The 25,723-nt window shown below is 43.7% G+C and overlaps 1 protein-coding gene across 4 annotated transcripts in view; it reads left to right on the top strand.

Moving 5' to 3' along the window:
• Positions 1-25,723, top strand: part of Setx (senataxin) — a 70,285-nt gene that overhangs the window by 36,759 nt on the left and 7,803 nt on the right. For 2 of the 4 annotated variants that reach the window (XM_042680965.1, XM_042680964.1), the window contains exons 11-23: positions 2,359-2,458; positions 4,778-4,951; positions 7,288-7,679; positions 8,671-8,838; positions 10,587-10,743; positions 11,990-12,091; positions 12,246-12,361; positions 14,339-14,410; positions 17,582-17,731; positions 19,117-19,224; positions 20,471-20,658; positions 21,009-21,101; positions 23,486-23,650. In XM_042680965.1, coding sequence (XP_042536899.1) covers positions 2,359-2,458; positions 4,778-4,951; positions 7,288-7,679; positions 8,671-8,838; positions 10,587-10,743; positions 11,990-12,091; positions 12,246-12,361; positions 14,339-14,410; positions 17,582-17,731; positions 19,117-19,224; positions 20,471-20,658; positions 21,009-21,101; positions 23,486-23,650 — 1,985 coding nt within the window. Of the gene's footprint in view, positions 1-2,358; positions 2,459-4,777; positions 4,952-7,287; positions 7,680-8,670; positions 8,839-10,586; positions 10,744-11,989; positions 12,092-12,245; positions 12,362-14,338; positions 14,411-17,581; positions 17,732-19,116; positions 19,225-20,470; positions 20,659-21,008; positions 21,102-23,485; positions 23,651-24,102; positions 24,217-25,723 lie in introns of those variants that run through there. The other 2 variants (XM_042680967.1, XM_042680966.1) reach the window with 2 other exon arrangements.

Below are 25,723 nucleotides of genomic sequence, written 5' to 3'. Positions count from 1 at the left end.
GCAAAAAGAAAAAAGCCGGAAGTGGTGTTGTGGCTCAGGTAGTAGAGCGCTAGCCTTGCTAGCCTTGAGCTGAAGAGCTGAGGGACAGCGCCCAGAGTACAGGCCCCATGACCGGACCCAAAAAAATAAAAAATAAAAAAATTAATTAATTAATTAAAATAGGACTGGGGCTGGGAAGGTGGCTCAGTGGTAGAGAGCTTGCCTCGCATGCATGAGCTCTTGAGTTGGATTCTTCAGGCAACACATAAGCAGGAAAATCCAGAAGTGGTGCTGTGGCTCAAGTGGTAGAGAGCTTGCCTTGAGCTGAAGAGTGGAGGAACAGTGCCCAGGCCCAGAGTTCAGGCCCCACCACCGATAACAAAAAAAAAAAAAAATAGGACTAGGAATATTGAGGTGATTTTTTTTTTTTTTTTTGTGGTCCTCTGGTGTGTGTTCACCAGTGAACTGTGAAAACAGTGTGCTCCTGATAGAAGTCAGGCACAGGAGGTCACCTGGGAAAGAGTCCATCCATCCACAATAGGCAGTTCACGGAGACTGAAAGCTGATGCGTAGTTGTCAGGAATGTCTGGAGTGGAAGAGTCTGACTAGTGGTAGGGTTTCCTTAGAGGTGTGACAGACATGTTCAGGAACTACATAGTGATGATGGATGAACTAGAACCGGCTGTAGTGTGTACTTCAAAATAGTGGTTTGTGAAAGGGGATGAATAACAGAGAGGCTCAGGATGGCAGATAAAACCTCGTATGTTTTTATGTTTTTAAGGAATAATTCTCTCCATGGTTATACAGTAAAGGCCAAATGTGCTTAGATATCCGCTGTTCAGGAGATAACTTCAGAGATCTGGTGGATTGTGTTTTGAGGCCAGCCTGGGCAAAATAATCAGCTGTGTACCTGTGTGTACCTGTCATCACAGTCTGACGCTAGCCTAGAGTTAAACTTTACCTGAAAAATAACTAAAGTAGGAAAGAGCTGGGGGTCATGACTCATGGGTGAAGCCCTCAGGTCAAACCTGCCCTTTGGGAAAGATATGGTCCAAACAGTGGCAATAGTATGGTCTAACCCAGTTCTTAATGATTATTTTTTGCGCCAGTCCTGGCACTCGAATTCAAGACCTGGGCACTGTCCCTGAGCTTTTTTACTCAGGGCTAGCACTTTGCCACTTGAATCATAACTCCACTTGGAGCTTTGCTTTTTAATTTTTTTGGAAATTAGTTGTAGGTAAGTCTTGTGAATTTTTCTGCCTGGGCTGGCTTTGAACCAAGATCCTCAGATGCTGGCTTTCTGAGTAGGATTACAGTGTAAGCCACTGGTGACCAGCTTTCTTGTTTCACTCTTTAAGATTTTGTTTTTAGGTGTAAGTTGTAATCTGTATTTGGTTATAGGTAGTATTAAAACAGACATGCCGGTGGCTCACGCCTGTAATCCTAGCTACTCAGGAGGTTAAGATCTGAGGATCATAGTTCAAATCCAGCCTGAGGGACAGCGCTCAAGCCCAGAGTTCAAGCTCCAAGACCGACAGAAAAAAAAAGACACCAGAAGCTCTGTGGAAGGGGAGGCTTGTTGACCCCTGTGCTCCACCGGGAAGCTCCTCATCCCCACTCTTTAAGTTAATGTTATCATAGAGCACTCAATGCCAAGGGAATGCACCTGAACCAAGTATACACATAAATGGTTACACTGAGACCTTTATTAGACAAGTTCCTGCAGTAATGCTGTCTGCCACAGGTACACATATAAAGAGTCAAAAAGATTTGAAACAATGCAGACAGACATAAGCAGAAAAGGTTGGATCAAAACATGGACAAATGTTTCCCCTTTTTATTGAGGTACATCATCAGTGTTAATTCTGTTGGAAGTGTTACTGGACTTAGATGATTTTTTTCAAAGCTAGATCTTCAGTTGCATAACTGTTACCACAGTCCAATTTTAGGACCTTTCCATAGCCCTCACAGACTCTTGAGCCATTTCCTAGTTCCAGATACACATTAGGCTGCTTTCTGTACATTTCCTCTTTCTGGACCATCACGTATCTGGAACTTTCCACCACCCTTTAACTGTAGTTTCTTGGTAGTGTATATCAATATTTTCTCACTTTTTATTGTCAAATAAGAATCCCAGTATCTAGTGTTTCCCATTTGTTTATCCACTTACTGTTGCTGATTAGGTCATTGCAAAAAATTGGACATGACCATTCTAGACAACTTCATTAGACTTCCACGGATTAATTGATTGATCCTTATTGGTTGTCCCTTGGAATTCTGGGTTCTGGATTTACTGTTGTTCTGAAAAATTTTACTCTAAATTTAGCACAGCTTTCCAGAATGTACTGCTTGCTTCATTTGCTCTTTTGCTTTATACAGATGGCACAGGAATGGATCAACTCTCCCAATAAAGATAATTGCTATCAGGTACAGCTAAAAAAGCTTGCAGCTGATTATAAAAAAAGCTGGGAGTTTGTGGGTAAGTTCTTTCTTATGTAGCCTGGAGTGTGCATGATGATAATTGGAGATTTCTGTTGAAAAGGAGATGCCATCATTTGAATTTTCTCAGGTGTAGGTTTCCTAAGCTAAATTCTTAGAATAAATAAATGTGTTTATGTACAAAAGTTGAATTGTGTGTCTGTAGTGTCCCCTACATGAGAATGTAAGTTATGAAATTTCACTTTTTTTTTGGTTGGTCGTGGGGCTTGAACTCTGGGCCTGGGTGCTGTCTCTCAGCACGTCAGCTCAAAGGTGAGCGTTCTACCACTTGCGCCACAGTACCACTTCCAGTTTTCTGGTAGTTTATTGGAGATAAGAGTATTACGGGAACTTTCCTGCTGGGGCTGGCTTTGAATCACGATCCTCAGATCTCAGCCTCCTGAGTAGCTGGGATGACAAGCATGAGCCACCTGCACCAGGCAAAATTTCACTTTTCATCACCATGTTAACACTGATCTCTGTAGCCTTGGGGAGGGTATTCCTATAGTTTTCTGTAATAGAAGTTTCCTTGCAACTCTTATTTATCTTCTGGTTGCTTATAAAAACAAAAATGTGTTGAAAGTTTTTCCACTGATTTATATTGCCTTTGGTTTTCCTTGGAAGTTTTGTTATTCAGAGTTTAGTTTTTTCACATATTGCGATGGTTATGTTTTTGTTTTGTTTTAATTTTTTAAGTGTTTCAGTCTGTCTCATCCCAGCACTTAGTGCTTTAGATAAGTGTTACTGCTAAACCAGCAATTGATACTGGACTTTTTTTTTTTTTTCCTTTGTTGATTGTGGGGCTTGAACTCTGGGCCTGGCACTATCCCTGAGCTCTTCAGCTCAAGGAGAGCACTCTACCACTTGAGCCACAGCGTCACTTCCAGTTTTCTGGGGTTAACTGGAGATCTCACAGACTCTCCTACCCTGGCTGGCTTGGAACTGAGATCCTCAGATCTCAGTCTCCTGAGTAGCTAGGAGCGTCCAGCTGATACTGGACTTTTTTATTCTTGATCTTGCTTTATTTTTCCATTCCTCTTACTTTACAATTACCCTGTCTCCTTTGTTTAAAATGTTATTGATAGATTTTAAATTCTTGTATGTACTTAGATGTTTCTGAATTTTCTCCTTGCATTTTTTTTTGTTGTTTTTTTTGCCGGTCATGGGACCTGAACTCTGGGTCTGGGCACTGTCCCTCAGCTCTTCAGCTCAAGGCTAGTGCTCTACCACTGGAGCCACAGCGCCACTTCCAGCTTTTTCTGTTTATGTGGTGCTGAGGAATCGAACCCAGGGCCTCATGCTTGCAAGGCATGCACTCTACCCCTGAGCTACCTTCCCAGCCCCTCTCCTTGCATTTTTAAGTGAGGGACAAATGAAAGAATCTCATGATTAAAAGCCAAGAATAAGGTCAGGCATGGCGGTACATGCCTGTAATCCCAGCAACATTCAAGAGGCCAATTCAGAAGGATTATGATAGTATGGGCTCACAGTAAGTTCCAGGCTAGCTTTTTTTTTTTTTTTTTTGGTTCGGTCGTGGGGCCTGAACTCTGGGCCTGGGCGCTGTCCTTCAGCTCTTCAGCTCAAGGCTAGCGCTTACCACTTGAGCCGTAGCGCCACTTCTGTTTTTTTTCTTTTTGCTTATGTGGTACTGAGGAATTGAACCCAGGGCCTCATGCATACAAGGCAAGCACTCTACCACTGAGCCACCTTCCCAGCCCTAGGCTAGCTTTAGTTACATAGCAAGACCTTATTTTGATAAAATAAAACCAGAATATACCTTAAAAAAATGAACAATTTCTCAATATTATTCTATTTTGGTTTTGTAGTAGTTGTGTGTATGTATATGTGTTATATTTATTGCATGTATGTGTGTATGTAGGTATGTACGTAGGTATATGTATCTGTGTGCTGGTAGGACTTGAACCCAGGGCCCTCACACTGCAGCTTAGCTTTTTTGCTCAGATTGGCATTACGCCACTGAAGTACATCTCTGCTGTCAGCTTTTTTGCTGGTTAATTAGAGGTAACAGTGTAGATTTGTCTGCCTGGGCTGGCTTTGACCCTCAATCCTCAGGTTTCCTGAGGAGCTAGGATTACAGGTATGATCCACCAGTGCTTAATCTTCTGTAATAGTTTTCTTTTTTGTTGTTGTTGTTGTTTTTTGGTCAGCCATGAGGCTTGAACTCTGGGTCTGGGCTCCCTCAGCTTTTCAGCTCAAGGCTAGCACTCTACCACTTGAGAAACAGTGCCACTTCCTCAATTTCTTTTAAATCTTATCTAAAATCTGTTATGTAAATGCTGACATTTTATTTTTTATATAGTTTATCTGGATGAAAGTGAATTGGCTAAACAGCTTCATCCCAAGGAAAATGATTTGGTGTTTTTGCGTTGTGGGAGACTAAGTGGAGAGAAGAAAGACACGGAGAGAGGCAGCGTGGCAGACCACCATATGTATTACTGTGGCTATGTCCATAAGTTCCGTCGCACTGCGCTCAGTAAGTAATAAGTTGACAGGTTATCTGCTCCTTACTGTGGGTAGATTTGGGCTTTAGATGCCCTGGATGTGCCACATATTTTCCAGACAGGTATTTACTATGTTGATTTCTGGCTAAATTCTGTTCTCTGAGTCTCTACAACTCCTTCATTTTTTACAGGAGAAGTAACAGGAAATGTTTATCTTTTTCTCCCTACTTTTATCCTTTTCATACTAATATAAATGCTTGCCAAACATTAAAAGAGTCCTTTCTCTACTTTTCCTAGCCTAAACTTCTGTGTATTTTCAAATGTTTTAAAATGTCCTCTTCTGGTGCATTTTTTCATCTGTCCTTTTGCTGGTTATGATCTAGACCATTTTTAAACCGTAGAACTTGGGGAAAATCTCATTTCCCTAGCTGCCAACCATTGCTTTATCAGGATTTCTCCTCAAAATGATGTTAGCTTGAATTTTATAAGCACCTCTGTCTGCTGTGTGAGGAACCTTATAATCTTCAAAACTCTAATTCATCCAAAACAAGGGCTGGGGAATGTGAAATGGTCTTTCCAAGATTGTTGTCACTGTTAAGTGATCAGTCCAGAACTGGTTTCAAAAAGACCTCTGTTTATTTATCTCTTTTTTTTGGGGGGGGGGGGGGGTCTTGAGCCCTCACTTGGCTTTCTTACTCCTAGTTGGTGCTTTAGCATTTGAGCCACACCTCTGCTATGGCATTTTGCTGGTTAACTGGAGAGAAAAGTCTTGAAGACTTATTTGTTGGTTGTGGGGCTTGAACTCAGGGCCTGAGTGCTAGCTAGCTCAAGGCTAGCACTCTACCACTTTGGGCCATAGACCCACTTTCAGGTTTGAGGAGTTAATTGGAGTGGTTAATTTTTTGCCAGGGCTAGCTTGGAACTTTGATCCTTAGATCTCAGTCTCCTGAGGAGTTAGGATTATAGACATGAGCCACCAGTGCCCAGCTTAAGACTTTCTTGCATGGCTTTGAACTTTTATCTTCCAGGTCTCAACCTCCTAAACAACTAGAATTATAGGCATGAGCCACCAGTGCCCACTAGGTAAAGTTCACATTTTTTTTTTGTCAGTCGTGGGGCTTGAGCTCTGGGCTTGGGCACTGTCCCTGCGCTCTTCAGCTCAAGACAAGCATTCTACCACTTGAGCTACAGTGCCACTTTCAGTTTTCTAGTGGTTTAATGGAGATAAGAGTCTCACGGACTTTCCTGCCTGGGCTGGCTTTGAACTGCGATCATCAGATCTCAGCCTCATGAGTAGCTAGGATTATAGGCGTGAGCTACCGGTGCACGGCTAAGTTCACATTTTTATTTTATGTCTTCGTGAGTCTGTCCCTTCTCCTTTTTGCGTCACATCTTAAATAGCAAGAAGCATCTTAAGAATGCAACATTATGTTGCTCTTCCTTGCAGCACACCCCAAATAAAGTCATCCCCTTTACTTACTGCATCCCCTTTTTTTTTTGTCGGTCGTGAGGCCTGAACCCTGGGCCTGGGCGCTGTCCCTCAGCTCTTCAGCTCAAGGCTAGCACTCTACCACTTGAGCTACAGCTCCACTTACTGCATCCTGTTTCTAAGCTCTTACTCAAATTGCTGCAGTGGCCTCATAAGTGATTCTTTACTTTTCCCATGAACTGGAATTTGAACTGGATATTGTGTTTGTGCTTGCTTAGGTAGCCACTCTGCTGCTTGAGCATGCACTTAGCCTAAAAGTAATTGGTTTCAGTGTGCACGATAGAGCATATTGCTTCCCTACACACAGCTGTCCTGTTGCTTTATATCTGAATGGATGGATTTGGAGTCATTACTGTGGTCTACAATGTCCTCTGTGTTTTACACTAGATCTCCTAGCACATGTCCTCTGGCTTTTCCTTCTAGCTCTAGTAGCCTTCTCCCTACTTCTAAAATGCTTTAACGCATGTCTGTGTGATGGTTTTTGTAGCTTATGCCTGCCTATAGCAGTCTTTGTTCCCTAGTAAAGACCTTGCTTTCTTCCTTACTTCAGTCTCTGCTTAGTACATCTCATCAGGAAGACCTCCTGGACCAGCAGGCTGTCTGCATCCCCATTGCTTCTCATCTCCTTCTCTGCTTGCTGCTATTAGTACTTGGCATGCCTGACTTGTTTAGTTAGTATCTGCCTCCCTCTTCTAGAAACTTGTCTCTTCAGGCCAGAAACACTGCCTGGTTCTTAGGAAGCATTCAGTAAACATTTATTGAGTGAGCTATTTAAATCATAGAAACATGAAAGTTATGAAGTACTTACGAATATACTTTTTAACTGGATAACATTCTTCACATGTAACTGAAATTGCCTTTTCTTCTTCCTGTCAATAGTGCGCAGTAGGAAATCGGAGTGTTCCCTTTCCATCCAGATTCAAGATCACTTGCCAGCCAGTTTAAACGAACTTATGAAATGTGTTGTAATCAGTTCCCTGGTAACAACACAGAGGAAATTGAAAGCCATGTCTCTGTTGAGTGGTCGGAACCAACTGGCCAGAGCCATTCTGAATCCAAATCCCATGGACTTCTGTACCAAAGATCTACCAGCTATGTCCTCTGAGAGAATTGTGAGTGCTGATTGGATGGTGCCAGGGAGAGTCAGAACATGTGTTGTCAGGAGGGGAGTGTCCCATTTGAAGCTGCTCCATGCTCCTCTATGTGTACGAGAAGACACGTCCATGTGCAGTGATGTTTGGTGTCAGCCCTCCTCCTTCGGGGAGGGGAAGGTAGGGTAAAAGCACCATGCACTGCAGGCTCCAGCATTCAGGAGCAGAGTCTCAGATTTAGTGCGGTGAGTTTTGTGTTTGAATCCTTGATGGATTTAAACTGGTCGTGGTACAATTGCAAAGGTGAAGTTGTCATCTTCCGTGAACGTGTTTTTCACATGTAAACTGCTGAAAACAGAAATGACAGGGGTAACTGGTATTTTTGAGCCCCATCATGCGCTGGGGCTTTTGTATGCATTATCTCTTGTCAGCTCTCATCGTCAAGGAGTGGCAGAGGTTGAGGCTCAGAGAGGTTAGGAGTTTAGTATGAAAGTAAATTGAAGTTAAAAGAAAAAAACTAAAGGTTAGACCCAGATCTGACCTGGAAAACTTATGTTTTCCACTCATGATTATTATATTATGAGGCAATGCTCTTAGAATATTTTTACTATCTAAAGAGATAACTGATACAATGAGAAAGAATGATAGAAGAAAAGTATAGATTAGTAAATGAAATTTATGATCATTTTTATTTTTCTGTAAATATTGGGGCTTGAAATCAAGCTGTCACTCAGCTTTTTCATTCAAGGCTGGCACTCTACCACTTGAGCCACAGTTCAACTTGCCCCTTTTTGCCAGAGATAAGAATTTCATGGACTTTCCTGCTCAAGCTGGCTTTGACTCTTGATTGGATTGCAGCTTCCTGAGCAGGCAGGATTACAAGGCATGAACCACTGGTGCCAGGCTTGTGATTGTCCTTATAAGAATCACAAACAAAAATGTAGTTACAGTTGTGAACTGAAGCCAGTGACACCAGTTAGCAATTCATAACTACCGTTCTTTGTGGTAGTGAAACTCTCCCTTAGATTAGTCACTTCTAGCCACTTCAGGATTATGCCTGGCCATCACCAAATGGTTTTTGCAATCTGAAAATTGAATGTTTACCTTTCTCATATGATACCATGGGTAGGAGTGGGGGAACAAACCTCTCACAATGTCTTTTTGTATATAGATTAACTACCTAAAAGATTTCAATGAAGATCAAAAGAAAGCAATAGAAACTGCATATGCCATGGTGAAACACTCACCATCAGTTGCCAAAATCTGTCTGATTCATGGGCCACCTGGAACAGGAAAATCAAAAACTATTGTTGGTCTGCTGTACCGCTTACTCACAGAGGTAGGTGTGGAGACGGCCACAGCTGCACTGTCCCACTGAGGCACTGCTTTAGCTCCTCAAGTTCACTGACATACAAATAGTATTAAAGTCTTCCTTTTCTTTTCCTTTTCTTTTTGCCAGTCCTGGGTCTTGAACTCAGGGCCTGGGTTCCCCAAGCCTCTCTGTGCTCAAGGCTAGTGCTCTACCACTTGAGCCACAGTGCCACTTGTGGCTTTTTCTGTTTATGTGCTACTAAGGAATCGAACCCAGGGCTTCATTGATGCTAGGCAAGCACTCTACCACTAAGCCACATTCCCAACAAGTCTTTTCTTTTCTGCATGTACTTTGTATGTTATGTAGAAGTATATCAGCAAAAGAGGTGGCAGAGAGAGGGACAGGTCATAAGAAGTGAAAAGAGGGCTAGGAAGGTGGCTCAGTGGTAGAGTGCTTGCCTTGCATGCCTGAGGCCCTGAGTTCGATTCCTCAGCACCACATAAGCAAAAAGAAAAAAGCTGGAAGTGGCACAGTGGCTCAAGTGGTAGAGCGCTAGCCTTGAGCTGAAGAGCTGAGGGACAGTGCCCAGGCCCAGAGTTCAGGCCCCACGACCGGACCCAAAAAATAAATAAAAAAGAAGTGAAAAGAGCAGAAAGCACTGTTTCACAGGAAAAAAAAATCCTCAGGACTATAGGGTAGTTTTTCAGGCTGCTTTTGTAGGTCAAGGTCTAATGCCAGAAACCCACCAGAGATGTATGCTTGGACTAAATGTTGGTTGGACTGAACATTGATTGAAGTAACTGGATACTAAAGAAAGACTCAGAGCATTTATAATAAAACTTCATGCTTGGCCCTGATGGCTCATGCCTATAATCCTAGCTACTCAGGATGCTGAGATCTGAGGATCATAGTTCAAAGGCAGCACATGCAGGAAAGTGCCGGAGCCTGCCGGCAATGAAAGGGAATCCTGAATTAGGAGGTGAGGACGGGGAAAAATAAAGACATAAGACAAAGGATGGGGTCGGGAGGTCTGCAGTTCAAGACTGCAGCACCGTTTATTTTTAACTTTCCCTAATGTATACTATTAGAAGTCAAGAGGTAACATAAGGTTACAATAGTCCAGAAAAACAAAGAAAATTTCAGTAAAAACAGAGTGCAGTAAAAACAAGACAAGGTCAACTGGTAGAAAGTAAAACAAACTGCAGACATAGCAAAGCAATCCCGGGCACCTGGTGTTTTTAAGTAAGCCAGTTCCTTGTACGAGCCTTCAAGTGAGCACCAGGGTCAAGATGATCTTTAAACTTTACTGTCAGCTCCCAACAGGAAAGTCCCTGAGACTCTTATATATCTAATTAACCACTGGAAAACTGGAAATGGCACTGTGGCACAAAGTGGCAGAACACTAGCCTTGAGCAAAATAGCTCAGTGCCCAGGCCCTGAGTTCAAGCCCCAACACCTAACAGACAAATAAATAAAGAGATGACAATAAGCATATACAGAATCTAATGCTGCAGGGAGTGTGGGTGGTAAAAGGTCTCCACACAGGAAACTGACATAAAGGATTAAATCCAGCAGTGTGTGCTAAGCAAGTGCTCTTTAGTGAGCTTCCTGTCTCCATGTAGAAGTAATTTTAAAGTCAGAATAAGATTCTTACATTTATTGGTTATCACAGGAGCCTTTAAATGGTAATGATAGTAGAGAAAAGCCTTAAAACTGTGTAATAATAGATAATAGAGTTCATCGTTACTTTGTGTTTGGTATGTGGCAAATTGCAGAACCCGAGGAAGGGGCATTCTGATGAAAACTCCAATGCGAAAAACAAACAAAACCGTGTCCTTGTGTGTGCACCTTCGAATGCAGCCGTTGATGAACTTATGAAAAAAATCATCCTCGAATTCAAAGAAAAATGCAAAGATAAGAAAAATCCTTTGGGTATGATACTAAGTGTGGGTTTCTAGTGTTTTTGTTCTTGGTGTTTTTGTGACACCTCTAAGTAAAGAGCAAGCCAGTCCTGGGAAAACTTCCACCCAGGGCTGGAGCTTATGTTTGCTTGGTTCACTTGTTGGTACATACCCCCTGTGCCAGGCACTGAGGTTTCAACAGTGAATCCTGACATGCACATGACATATGGTCTGATGAGGGAGTGGGCAGGTCAGCAGCTGGATAATAGAGCGAAAGGCCCATGGCTAAAGCCGGCGCTTTTAGATTCCTCAGAAGAACCCTTGATTTATTTGTGTGAGGAATCTTCGATAAAATCCTGAGTGCAGTTAGGAGTTCACTATAAAAGGGAGGAGGGCACTTTGGGCACACATGTCTGCCACTTAAAAGGGATCAGACAAGAGAAGTGCAGGGAGCCAGTGATAGAATGCAACACTGTTCCTGTGGGCCACAGTGCTGGTTTGTCCTGGCCCCAGGCTGCCCAGTGAAGGAAGTGCTGCCCAGTGAGGGAAAGGTGGGTCTAACTGTGAACATGGGCTTATTAGCAAAAGTAGTGAGACTGTTTTCACTGGAGTTACTTACTATAGTAGCTTACTATGCTGCAACCCCAGTCCTGTGAGCTAGGAATTAAATAACCCTGCCCTAGATGGAGCAGAGAGATTATGTTGTGTCATGGTCACAACTCTTGGTTGATTCACGTAACAGTGATGAGTACTCCCACATGTGATGAAGAAGTGAAAGTACTTAGCCTTAACTTTTTTTACACCCCTCACTTTGAGTTTGTCTTCTTCAGCTTTGTATTTTCCTGCTTTCCCAAGTGCATGTCTTGTCTTCCAGGCTGAATTAACTACCAAAACAGCCAAAGTGGAGCTGTGGCTCAAGTGGTAGATGCTGTCCTGGAGCAGAAAAGCTGTGTAAGGGAAAGAGCTCAGATCCTGAGTTTAAGCCCTAGTGCAGAAAAACACAAAAAACAGTAGTATAAAGGTATAAAGGAAAGTAAGCCTGCAGCGTACTCTTGGTGATCCTGCTAGCTTGTGCCAGGTAGAGAGGATTGTTAAGAAGAATAGCAAAATGCTGTCTAGGAAGTATTCAGTGTGGATTCTGGACTCTAGTTGACCATTTGTGTTATCTTCCTTCTCAATTGTCTGCATTTTTTTTCTTCACAATAGACACAATGTACGGAGACAGATAGGATTTATTGGCACATCCTTATTTGTCTTTTTGTGATTTTTATCAAAAGGAAACTGTGGAGATATAAATTTAGTACGACTGGGTCCAGAAAAGTCCATTAATAATGAGGTCCTAAGGTTCAGCTTGGACAGCCAAGTTAACCACAGAATGAGTAAGTACTAATGATGCTACATTATAGTGCTTTTTCCATTTCCTTCAGTCAGTAAAATGTAACCCTGAGCACTAACAGTAATTTGGGGACTTAGAAGTAGTCTAGTTTTGGAAATGACTTGTTGTTCTTACTGTAATTCTTTTAATTTTATTAGAGAAAGACTTACCTTCTCATGTTCAAGAGATGCATAGAAAGAAGGAGTTTCTCGATCATCAGCTGGATGAGCTTTCCCGCCAGCGGGCGTTATGCCGAGGTGGACGGGAGATGCAGGTATCTAAACATTTCAGTAGAAACCCATAGCTTCACAAACTAGTTGGTGAGTATTTGATGTCATTGTTTTATTGAGGAATGGCATGATTCCGAGAGAAAAATGTATAATGCTGGGCTCAGATCTGTAATCCTAGCTATTTGGGAGGTAGAGCTGAGAGCTGAAGTTTAGGCCAGACAGGGCAAGAAAGTGACAAAACTCCCTTTTCAAACCAATGGCTGGACATGGTGATTTATACCTAAATTCTAGCTGCTCAGGGGGCTGAGATCTGTAGGACCCATGTTCAAAGCCAGCCCCAGGCAGTAACCTCCTCAAGACTCCATCTCCAAAACAACCAGAAAAAAAAACAGACTAGAGATGTGGCTTATGTGGGACAGTGTAAGCCAAGCAAGCCCAAGGCCCTAACTCACATCTCTGGTACTGGCAGGCAAGCAAGCAGTCAGTAAGTATATATAAACAGACGGTGTATAAGAGGTAAGCTAAAGGCATGACTTGGGTAGTAAGGTGTCTGCCTGGGAAGTGCATGCCCCTCCGTGAATTTAATCTCTAGTACCTGACAAAATATAAAAATAAGAATGTGGGGCTGAGAATGTGGCATAGTGGTAGAGTACTTGTCTAGCCCTGGGTTCGATTCCTCACTACCACATAAACAGGAAAGAGCCTGAAATGGCACTGTGGCTCAAGTGGTAGAGCAAAAGCAGCTGAAGGGACAGTGCTCAGGCCCTGAGTTCAAGCCCCAGGACTGGCTGAAAAAAAAAATGTGTACTGGAATAGTTTGCCTGTATCAGGAGTTAGCTTTGTTTTTGGTTGGCCATGGGGCTTGAACTCTGGGCCTGGGCGCTTATCCCTGAGCTCTTCAGCTCAAGGCTAGCTCTCTACCACTTGAGCCACAGCACCACTTTCGGGTTTTTCTGTTTATGTGGTGCTGAGTAATCGAACCTAGGGCCTCGTGCATGGGAGGCAAGCATTCTACCACTGAGCCACCTTCCCAGCCCAGGAGTTAGCTATTTTTTATGAAAAAGGAAGGGGCTGGGAAGGTGGCTCAGTGGTAGAGTGCTTGCCTTGCATGCATGGGGCCCTGGGTTCGATTCCTCAGTACCACATAAGCAGAAAAGGTCGAAGGTGGCACTATGGTTGAAGTGGTAGAGCACTAGCCTTGAGCTGAAGAGCTGAGGGACAGTGCCCAGGCCCAGAGTTCAGACCCCATGACCAACAAAAAAAAAAAGAAAGAAAAAGGAAATAGACACTGTTGATTTTGTAGTCTCTTAGTGTAGCTATTTTGGTAGCTCTGAAGCTGCCACAGGTAGTGTGCGTGAGTGAATGTCCAGTTTGACTCACTGGCCAAGTTATGTTTTATTAAAGAGCCACCAAATTTGTTAGGTATCTTTTAGTGGTGAGTTAAACCAAGTTCGTGTTAGATTAAACACAAAGGAAATTTATTGGCTTTTACACCAGGGAAAGCCACATGTGAATTGGCTCCAATGTGGAGAGATCCAGAGACTAAAATGATACTTTTCTACCTTGTGATTTGTTTTTGTTTGTGTGTCAGTCATTCTTTCCTTCTCTAAGAGAGTGCCTAGCCCGGGTGTACTCCATCCTAGCTTGAGAACTCAGAGAAGGAGGTCTTCCACCCCATACATCAGTTCCAAGGAAGCACTCTGAGAGGGCCAAGCAGGTGTTGGCCCTGCAGTTTCCCAGGCCTATATCACATGCTGGGCACTGGCTGGAGGATGGCTGGGTTGACCGCCTAGGAGGAGGGGTGATGCCCCAGGCTGGAGAGCTTAGCAAGCTGACGGGTGACACTCTGCTGTATCTGGGCCTGACTGACTCTTACCCACATGGTACTGATAAAGAGAAAGTAAGCTGGGCTAGTGAGTTTTGGTTGATAACCTATTTTTAGACTCACTCATGAAATGTAAAGTAGTCTGTTGGAAACCATTCTAACTTAGTTTTAATGATGGCATTCTCATTTCTTCCAGAGGAAAGAGTTAGATGAAAAAATTACTAGAGTTTCAAAAGAAAGGCAAGAACTTGCTTCAAAAATTAAAGAGGTAAGTAGTTTACATATAGCATTTTATTTTCTTGATTGATGAAATAGTTCAGATAACATAAATGTACTTTCTAAATTACATCTTGAAAGTGTTACAAAAAATTACAAGCACAGAAGTAGTGTTATTACATTTATATATTTTTTTCTTTAAAGAAGAATTCCTCTCACCATCTAAGCTTAGTTTTGTGGTACAAGGGTTTTGTGGTATGAGGGCTCAATAGGCAGGCTAGCATCTGAAAGATTTCTTTTAGGAGGTGATTTTCCTCTTGGGTCTGCATAACTATGAAAAATCCTTCTTTGGGGATGGGAAGGTAGCTCAGTGGTAGAGCACTTGCCTTGCATGCCTGAGGCCCTGGGTTCGATTCCTCAGCACCACATAAGCAAAAAGAAAAAAGCTGGAAGTGGCGCTGTGGCTCAAGTGGTAGAGTGCTAGCCTTGAGCTCAAGAGCCGAGGGACAGCGCTGAGGCCCAGAGTTCAGGCCCCACGACCAGACCCAAAAAGAAAAAAAGAAAAAAAAGAAAAATCCTTCTTTGCTTCTTTTTCTTTCCTGCTGCAAAATAGTGACCATTACGATCAGATAAATGATCCATGGAAGTAGGTTTATGAGTGTTTCTCCCTATTGGAAAAGGAAGGTCACAGGTGTGGTTTTCGGAAAGAGTATGGCAACTGTCTGGTCTGTCCAGTGCTCTAGATGGTTAGGACTTGGCATCAGAAAGTTAGTGTGCCAGGTGTGGTGGTTCATGTCTGTAATCCAGATACTTGGATATCAGAAAGTTTGAACTTTAAGGCCAGTCCAGGCAAAAAAGTAGCAAGATTCCATCTCAATAAGCTGGTCATGGTGATGCATGCCTATCATCCCAGCTGTGTGGAAGGCTGTAGATAGGGGAATTATATTTCAAGGTGGTCCATGCAAGAGCACAAGGTGCTATCTAGAAGCTGGCTAAAGCAAAATGGGCTGGGTCATGGCTCAAGTAGTAGAGCACCAGTCTAGCTAGGTAGCATGAGCCTCTGAGTTCAGAACCTGGCACCACATAGAAAAAGAACAGCTTCATTTTGAGCAGTTCTTGGTTTAAGGCATACTCTTTGTGTGTGTCTTTGAATCCTGTAACATGTACAGTTATTCCCCGGTGTCTCCAGAGGTTGGTTCCAGGACTTTTCCCTCTCCTTGCCATACAGCAGAATGCAAAGATGCTTGGGCTGAGAAGGTGGCTCAGTGGTAGAGTGCTTGCCTTGCATGCCTGAGGCCCTGGGTTCGATTCCTCAGCACCACATAAGAAAAAAGAAAAAAAAAAGAATGCAAAGATGCTTTGCCTGTACCTGTGATAACACCTGTGTACTGTAAATCATCTCCAGAGTTCTTGTCCTGATCATACATGATGTGATACAGATGCTGTCTAGATCACTGCTACACCTATTGTTTAGAGAATAATGACCAAACCAGCCCACATATATTTCATAGAGACTTTTCTCCAAATATTTTCGGTCTGTGGTTGTTTAACTTCACAGATGTGGAACCCACTAGATACAGAAAGCCAGCTCTGTAGTTTTCCCCAGTATTTTTGGATGTGAAAATAGATAAGAGTAAATACAGCTTAGACTGGACCCTAATCAAATTAAGCAGATTCAAGAGGTCCGGGTGATGGCAAATGATGATGTTAGTCATGCTCTCCATCTGAGATAAATGCAGTTGAATTTAATGAATATTTCCCTTAACAGTTTGTTTAAACTAATAATTATCTGAAAGCTTTGTATTAAAATTAGAACCTGAGCCTAAATGGATCTTTGCACTCTTGAGGATGAGTTCATTGTTGGTGGTGTGTGGTCTTTACTGCACATCACACACGTTGTGTGGACTGATCAACCGTGTTTGTAGACTACTCACTAGATGGCTGAGCACAGAGGCCACCTTCCTCCTAAAGCTCACACTCAGGCCTCAAAGCCCACTACTGCTTCAGAGTGCCTGGGTCCTGAGGCTCAGGGGTGAGAGGTGGCAGAGTCTCTGCTGAGAATAGCACCTTATTAGAGCGACATCAGTGAGGAGGCCTTCTCCTTCTCTTCATCTTAGTGCATTCCCTTATTACCAGCTGACTGGGTGGTTTTTCTTACTGGGGAAGTAGAATATTCATTCTCCAGGCTTGTAGGCATTTTTATTGATGCTTTTATAAAACAGGAGAATATGTATTTTCAAGTACATATACTATATAGGCTTAGTTCTTTTTACTTTTACTCAGATAATTGTGTCACAACTCAGTAAAATTTAATTTCTCTTTATTCTGATACTTGCCTATCAATTGGGCTGTAAGGATTGTAATCTACTTTGTTCAAATCAGGACCCTGAATAATTGTTTTGGGGTGTGTGTGTGTGTGTGTGTGTGTGTGTGTGTGTGTGTGTGTGTGTGTGTGTGTGTGTGTGTGTGTGTGTGTGTGTGTGTGTGTGTGTGTGTGTGTGTGTGTGTGTGTGTGTGTGTGTGTGTGTGTGTGTGTGTGTGTGTGTGTTGTCAGTCATGGGGCTTTAACTCTGGACCTGGTGTGTGTGTGTTAGTCATGGGGCTTTAACTCTGGACCTGGTGTGTGTGTGTGTGTGTGTTTTGTCAGTCATGGGGCTTTAACTCTGGGCCTTGTGTGTGTGTGTGTGTGTGTGTGTGTGTGTGTGTGTGTTGTCAGTCATGGGGCTTTAACTCTGGGCCTAGGCGCTGTCCCTGAGCTCTTTAGCTCAAGACGAGTGCTCTACCACTTGAGCCACAACACCACTTCCAGTTTTCTGGTGGTTAATTAGAGATAAGAGTCTCATGGACTTTACTGTGCCTGGGCTGGCTTTGAATGGTTATCCTCAGATTTCAGCCTCCTGAGTAGCTAGGATTATAGGCATGAGCCACTGGAGCCCAGTCGTGAATAATTTAAGTTACACTTACCTCGCATTCCCAGCTTAGGTTGCAAAGCATGTTATTATTATTATTACTTTTTGGGGGGTGCGGGAGCAGGGGGTAGGGGTGGTAATTTCTGGTCATCTTGAATGTTTCTGCTAGCTTGTAGACTTGATGTTTCCCCAACTTCTGCCAAGTATTTCTCTGTCACATTCATAATACGTGGTGGGTATGTTGTTGTTAACAGTGGTTTGACAGAGGTAGGGAATGGTACAGGAGTGAACTGTGTAACCTGTGTGTCTTTTAGGTTCAGGGACGCCCCCAGAAAACACAGAACAACATCATCTTGGAGTCGCATGTCATCTGCTGCACGCTGAGCACCAGCGGGGGTTTGCTGCTTGAGTCAGCTTTCCGCGGGCAAGGGGGGCAAGCCTTCAGCTGTGTCATTGTAGACGAGGTTAGTGGCAGTGGGCTAAACACCCCGACTGGTAATGGGAGACGCAGCCTCGCAGCCTTAGATGAGTCCTGGCTGCCAAGATATTAGTAACATAGGTGGGATTTGTTTTGTGATGGGTTGGGGTTTTTGTTCATTTTAAGGTTTTTTTTTGGTGGCTTTTTTTCTTGGCAATGCTAGGGTTATACTCAAAACCTTGAGCTTTCTGGATTTGCTCTCTACTGCTTTGAGACATGTCCCCAGTCCCTAAAATAGTTTGCTTTTCAATCTGTTACATCTGAAGTCTTTCATGTTGAAATATGAGGCTCCTGGCCTGCCATTAATTTTCTAGTACTAGTATTGTAATAGAAATTCAGATGGCTTTGGCCACAGTATTGCCACTGACATCCTTTTTTACTAGTCCATTCACTGAACAGACATTTATTGAGTATCTACTGTTGGCCAGAATGAAAAGTCAGAAGACAAGAGAACTGGGGTCCAGGAGATCCAAAATCTAATAGTCATATTAGATTTTGCAGTTGTGTCTCAGTTAAATTTAAGCCAGGCATGGCGATTCAGTCTGTAATTTCAGTTACTCAGATGGTAGAAATTGGGAAGGTCATGGTCCCATGCCAGCCCAGGCTAAATGTCAGCGAAAAGTCTTAGAATGTTTTCCCAGCCAGCTCAAAGCCCTGAGTTCAAACCCTAATGCTTCCCCCTTTAAAAGTTTTTTTTTTTTACCAGAATTAATAAGTGGAAATGACTGAAGGAAATGTCATTAAAGAGAAACCTGTGTCTTGTGCTTGAAGAGGCCTATCAAGGAACCAGGAAGCAAGATGGAAATGCAGGGAGACCTTGCTCACATAATACTGTGTCTAAAATGCTAAATGTGCTCTCAGCTCAAGCCATCTGAACATAGAACACAGACCTAGCATGCCCTGTAGCCTTCTAATTTGTAGCTAGTTCCAAGGCTGAATATAAAATACATGCTAAGTTTTTTTAAATTTGTGTTTAGATGGTTTGTTTTTAAGTGGAGGTGGGGGGAGGGGGAACGGGGCAGTAAGGAGAAGGTCCCTGTAGCTACTAAGCCACCAGTGTAATCCTAGCTGTAATCCCAGCTGTAATCCTAGCTACTCAGGAGGCTGAGATCTGAGGATCACAGTTCAAAGCCAGCCCAAACAGGAAAGTCTGTGAGATTCTTATCTCCAATAAACTACTCAGAAAAGGTCATAAGTGGCACTGTGGCTCAACGAGTAGAGCACTAGCCCTGAGTTCAAGCCCCAGGACTGGCAAAAAAAAAAAAAGTTCTTGTTGATAGGTGGTGTGGGAGACAAATGGGATTAACTATGTGGGTGCACAAGTAGCAGGGATGACGCTCTTGCCCCTTCTTTACTTTCTGTCTTACCAAGGCTGGGCAGTCCTGTGAGGTCGAGACTCTTACTCCCCTCATCCACCGCTGCAACAAGCTCATCCTAGTGGGAGACCCCAAGCAGCTCCCACCCACTGTCATTTCCATGGTGAGTTGGAAGAGGCTGGTTTTATTCAGCCTTAAAATGTCCTCTCTTATTTGGAAGGAAGAGGAGGAGATGACTGAGAAAAGAGAAACAATGTTTGTGTTTAACTAGTGCAAATTAAGCATGGCACCTCAGGGGGGTTAGGCAGGAAAACCCGCAAGTTTGAGGCCAGCTGAGCTCACCTGTCGACACTGTCTCAAGAAAAAAGAAAACCAGGAAGTCTCTCCAAAGTCCTTTTGTTAGTGGTGTGCTGCTTCTGAGTGTGCCGGGCAGTGAAGGCGTAGTCGTCGGAGGTCAGAGCCCACAGGGCACAGTGCAAGCACGCTGAGCTTCCTGCAGGAGGATTGTAAGTCAAATACCGAAACAAAAAGAAAAAAGACCAGGAAGAGAGCCCTACCCTCTTGATTCACATGGAAAGATGCATAAATTGAGGAACATACAGTAAAGGATTATGATTTGGGGGCACATGATTCCAAGTACAAAAGAATACCTCTGTCCCTTACATGATTTAAAAATAACAAGAAAAATAATTCATCTTGCTAAACACATGATGTCCTAGAAATAAATATATATCAGAATCAAGACTCGATGGCTGTTCGAGGCAATTGGAATAGAGTGTAATGGCTTTGAAATTTCATAAAATATATTTATTACTAAAACAATCTACATAAATACAGAATAGTTGCCTCACAAACTTACTACAGAAAAGTTCTTTTTTTTCTCTTTTTTTTTTAGTGTGAAAATACCATATAGAGGGGTTACAATTACATGGGCAAGATAATAAGTACATTTCTTATCAAGCATTGTAGCCTCCTCCTTTGTTTCCCCTTCACATCCCTTTTCGAGATCTCCCCCCTCTCCCTGCCCCACTTCCCAAGTTCATTTTTCTAAGCATTTGTGCTCCCTGTGAATTAAATGTGTGCAGTTTTGTTGTAGTTAATGGCCTTGACTCTAGAATTCAAAATAATGATGCAGTTCTTGCTCGATGTATGAGCACAGCATAGGAGCCTGGCCACACTGGAGAACCTGTGTCCTAGGAAGACTCGATCAGCCCACAACAGACAGCCTTGCTGTTGTCCTTCCCCTTGCAGCCTGCCCCCTTTTTTTGGCTGCTTGTCGCCACAGCTTCTGGTGTGAGGATCAGGCTCCAAAATGGCCCCTCCCCTGAGTCTGTGACTATTGCTGATCATGTGCCAAACCCATCAGCACTGGCATTGCTTTAACCACCAGTGTGCTTTTCTCCTCTCAGAAGGCACAGGAGTGTGGCTATGACCAGTCGATGATGGCTCGCTTCTACAAGCTGCTGGAGGAGAGTGTGGAGCAGAACCAGATCGGCAGACTGCCAGTTGTACAGCTCACTGTTCAGTACCGGATGCACCCAGACATATGTCTCTTCCCTTCCAATTACATTTATAACAAAAGCTTGAAAACAAATAGGTGGGTTTGTGTGTAGGGTTTGCTCCATAGGAGAAACAGCACCTTTACTCTGCTCATTAGTCTTATCATTTTTAAAAAGTCACAAAATTACAATAATTTTCTCTATGTCATCATGTTGATTATACCAAATGCGATGGGTTGCTTTTTTTTTAAATCATTTTTTTGTTCTACGTTGATTGTATAGATTACTTTCTAGCACTAGAACAGAAAGAAAATCTGTCCATACCCATAAAAGGGCTCTCTTGCTCCCTTTCTTTTCCCTTGCCCCTCTGCTCTCCTGCACAGCAAAGAAAGGTTAGGGAGGATGAAATACACAAGATACATTCTGAATGATGACTGCTTTTTTATAGGCTCACTGAAGCCAATCGATGCTCCTCAGACTGGCCATTTCAGCCCTACCTCGTGTTTGATGTCGCAGATGGTTCGGAAAGACGGGACAATGAGTATGCTCCTCCCCTTCTCCCCAGGGGTGTTAAACAATCAGTACTGTTTATGTGTAGCTCTGTATCAGGCATTCCCCTACATATCTTTCTGCCCAGTGTCAAGACACAGTTATTTTCACTTCCCTTATTGGCTCTCTCCCTCCCTCTTCTGTGAACTGGGGCACCGTGCCCTAACTGGGGGCCCCATTAACACTGAGAAGGTGACTGCAGTGAGTGGTACAGACTTGTAAGATGATCGCGGTCTCTTGAGGGGGACCTTCCAGGGTGGTGGCTTGGGTGAAGGAGTGGAGATAGAGTTGAATTAAGGAAAGAATGGGGAAAGACATAAGAGACAATGTGAGACTACTTTGAAGATTTTGAGTTATGAGTCAGGCTGTCTGTGAATGTCAGCAAAAAGAAGTCATGGGATCTGGGAAGGTGGCTCAGTGGTAGAGTGCTTGCCTTACATGCATGGGGCCCTGGGTTCAATTCCTCAGCACCACATAAACAGAAAAGGCTGGACGTGGCGCTGTGGCTCAAGTGGTAGAGAGCTAGCAAGCTCAGGGACAGTGCCCAGGCCCAGAGTTCAAGCCCCACAGCCAGAAAAAAGAAAAACAAAACAAAAAAGAAGTCATGTATTGCCAGGTAACAGACCTGTCAGAGGAGTGCAGTGAGGGGGTGGCATGGAGGCACAGACATTCCTCTCTCATGAACTATGGGACACATGCTCCGCCTCTGAGTCAGAGTGTGTCCATGGAGTAAGGTGGTGGGAGGGGTACATTCATTGAAGAAGTTCAAGTGCAAAGGAGTTTGTTGTCTGATGGCCACACCACAGGGTGTGAAACTTGAAGGTCTCTTTGGAGCCTGCTGGAATAGAGACAGAATGAAGTCCAAGGGCATTGTGGGAGCCAGAGGTCACAAGGATTCTTGACCATAGAGGCCTCATCCAGGAAGCAACCAGGGAAAGTGACTTTGGGGATGGAAGAGCTGGACAGCCACTGGGTTGTCTCTAGTTGCTGAGTCTAGAAGTTGGTTAGGCAAGTGTTTCCTGAAGATCTTTAGAGCAAGAGCCCTGGCACAGTGTGTTCCTGAAGACTCTTAGAGCAAGAGCCCTGGCACAGTGTGTTCTTGAAGACTCTTAGAACAAGAGCACTGGCTCAGTGTATTCATGAAGACTCTTAGAGCAAGGCAGACAAGGACACTGGCACAGTGTATTCATGAAGACTCTTAGAGCAAGAGCACTGGCACAGTGTATTCATGAAGACTCTTAGAGCAAGGCAGACAAGGACACTGGCTCAGTGTATTCATGAAGACTCTTAGAGCAAGGCAGACAAGGACACTGGCACAGTGTGTTGGTGTTGGTGGGGTTGGATCTGGTTGGGGAATGAGGGCTGGGTTGGAGTTGCAGAGTGTGCATGGGGCTGAAAGGGGAAAATGAGGCCCATGTTCAGCTCTGGGGCCATGGAGTGTGACTGGTCCCTCTGTGGGATAGCACATGGTTAGCATGGCCAGTAGGCTTTTTGTTTTGTTTTGTTTTGTTTTTGTTTTTGGTCAGTCATGGGGCTTGAACTCTGGGCCTGGGTGCTGTCCCTCAGCTCTTCAGTCAAGACTAGTGCTTTTCCACTTCAGCCACAGCGCCACTTCTGGTTTTCTGGTAGTTTATTGGAGATAAACTTTCCTGCCCGTGCTGGCTTTGAACTGGGATCCTCAGATCTCAGCCTCCTGAGTAGCTGGATTATAAGTGTGAGCCACTGGCACCCGGCTGCCAATAGGCATTTTTATCAACAAAGATAATGTAGCGGAAGTCCTTTCTCAGTGAGTGTGAGACAGTAAGCCCTTAATGCACACTACCTGTTTATTATTCATATCCTTATTAATGTGTGTGCGGTGACTCATTCTTCCTGTTGCCAACCCTGTCTTAACTGGTCAAGAAAATGGCCCCAACCTCCAGTTAATGCCACACTGTCTTTGTATAACTCTTACGTTTCACTGCGCACCCACCTCTGTGTATTCATGTGTAGAGAATAATGGTCATTATAATGTTTGAAAGATAATTGAAAGATCAATCTTTTTTGTTGTTGTTGTTGTCAGTCGTAGAGCTTGAACTCTGGGCCTGAGAGCTGTCCCTTAGCACTTCAGCTCATGGTTAGCGCTCTACCACTTGAGCCACAGTGCCACTTCCGGTTTTCTGGTGGTTTATTAGGAGTCATGGACTTTCCTGCCTGGGCTGCCTTTGAACCGAGATCCTCAGATCTCAGCCTACTGAGTAGCTAGGATTACAGGTGTGAGTCACTGGTGCCCGGCTAAGATGAATCTTTTATGTTAATGGGAAACAATACTAAATAGAATGAGTTAGCATTTAGACTGCTGTTTTGATTTGTCTTTTCTTTTTCCATCTTGTTTAGCTCCTACGTAAATATTCAAGAAATAAAATTGGTGATGGAAATAATGAAGTTGATTAAAGACAAAAGAAGAGACACTACCTTTCGGAACATTGGCATAATAACCCATTACAAGGCTCAGAAGACGATGATTCAGAAGGACTTAGACAAAGAATTTGATAGGAAAGGGTAAGGTGTTTTAACCTATGTTCCTAGTGTTTGTGTTGAATTTGAAGGCAGTGTAGCAGGAAAGAAGAAAGGAAATGTTAGGAAGTAGTCTGGGTTTGTGTCAGGTGGTTGGAACATAGCACAGCACTAGGAGGTTGTGGCTTGGGCTTTCCTAGACTCGTGCTGGGTAGGTATTGGGTGCTTTGGCCCCAGTAGATAGAGTGCCTCCTGGGAGTCAGAATTCCTATCAGTGGATTATTGACTGGGCTCTCTAGGACTTGTGCTAGTTTTATGGCTTGTTAATCTGAATTCTCATTGTATTGAAACCAGTGAAGTCACATTTTGTTTGAATAAATTAATCCTTTTATGTCCTTATGTGTAGAGATAAGAATGTGTTTTTGTCTTGCCTCTAAAGTAAAAGTAAAGATTAACTATTGGAGCTTAGAACTAGTGGCTCACACCTGTAATCCTAGCTCTCAGGAGGCTGATGAGAGGGAAGATGGTGGTACAAGGCTGGCTCTGGCAGAAAGACTCCCATCTCCAAAATAACCCAACAAAAAAGCAGAGCTGGCGGCCAGGTGCTGATGGTTCACGCCCATAATCTTGGCTACTCAGGAGTTTGAACTCTGTTGAACAAAGTTCAAAGCCGGCTCAGGCAAGTCCATGACACTCTTTTTTTTTTTTTTTTTTGAGGGGGGGGAATCGGTCGCGGGACTTGAACTCTGGGATTGGGCACTGTCACTGTGTTCTTCAGCTCAAGGCGAGCACTCTACCACTTGAGCCACAGCGCCACTTCCAGTTTTCTGGTGGTTTATTGGAGATGAGTCTTACGGACTTTCCTGCCCGGGCTGGCTTTGAGTGTGATCCTTAGATCTCAGCCTCCTGAGTAGCTAAGATTACAGGCGTGAGCCACCAGCACCCAGCAGTCCATGACACTCTTATCTCTAATCATCAGAAAACTGGAAGTGGTGCTTTGGCTCAAGTGGTAGAGCACTGGCCTTGAAGCTGAAGAGCTGAGGGACAGGGCCCAGGCCCAGAGTTCAAGCTGGATGACCGACAAAAAAGCTCAGGGACAGCACTCAGGCCCTGAATTGAAGTCCAGAACCAGCACACAAAAAATTGAGGGCTGAAAGTGTGACTCAGTCAGTGTTAGAGAGTAGAATGGTGAATGGTGGTGCTCATCTGTAATGTTAGCACTTGAGAGGCTCAGGCAGAAGGATTTGAGTTTAAGACACCTGAGCTGCATATCAAGTTCAAAGCCTGTCTAGACTACCTAACAAGATAGTCTCAAAAAATAAAATGTAAAAATTATTGGAAATCTATTAGTTTAAAAGTTTCTTAGAAATTAGCCTGGTGCTGGTGACTCATGCCTGTAATCCTAGCTACTCAGGAGGCTGAGATCTGAGGATCACAGTTCAAAGCCCTCCAATAAAACACCAGAAAACCGAAAGTGGTGCTGTGGCTCAAGTGGTAGAGTGCTAGCTTTGAGCTGAAGAGTTAAGGGACAGTGCTCAGACCCGGAGTTCAAGCCCCACGACTGACAAAAAAGAAAAAAAGTTTCTTAGAAATTATATAATCACTTAATCACAATAAAGAATTTGCAACAACAAAAAAGCGACTAATAGCCAAAAAGGGGGGAAAAAAACTAAAACACATGGAGCTGGGAAGGTGGCTCAGTGGTAGAGCGCTTGCCTTGCATGCATGAGGCCCTGGGTTCGATTCCTCAGCACCACATAAGCAAAGAAAAAAAAAGCCGGAAGTGGCGCTGTGGCTCAAGTGGTAGAGCACTAGCCTTGAGCTGAAGAGCTGAGGGACAGTGCCCAGGCCCAGAGTTCAGGCCCCACAACCGGACCCAAAAAAAAAAAAAAAAAAAACTAAAACACAAAAACTGAAGGAAAAAAAAAGTTTCTTAGAAATACAGAGGAGATTAAAAATGGCCCTGGGGTCGGTGGGGGGAGGGCGCGAGGAGGAGTGTGGAGTGGAGACCTCAACAGATCTATATAACAAGTATCAAAAGAGTAGGAAACAATGGGGTTACACAGCCCAGGGATGAGGGCACCTGCCTGCACAGCTGAGCCTCGCCCCTGCACAAAA

Source organism: Dipodomys spectabilis, unplaced genomic scaffold (assembly GCF_019054845.1).
Source record: "Dipodomys spectabilis isolate Male_0828 unplaced genomic scaffold, ASM1905484v1 ptg000067l, whole genome shotgun sequence".
Lineage (NCBI taxonomy): Eukaryota > Metazoa > Chordata > Mammalia > Rodentia > Heteromyidae > Dipodomys > Dipodomys spectabilis.
This window is presented reverse-complemented; position numbering and strand designations above follow the sequence as displayed.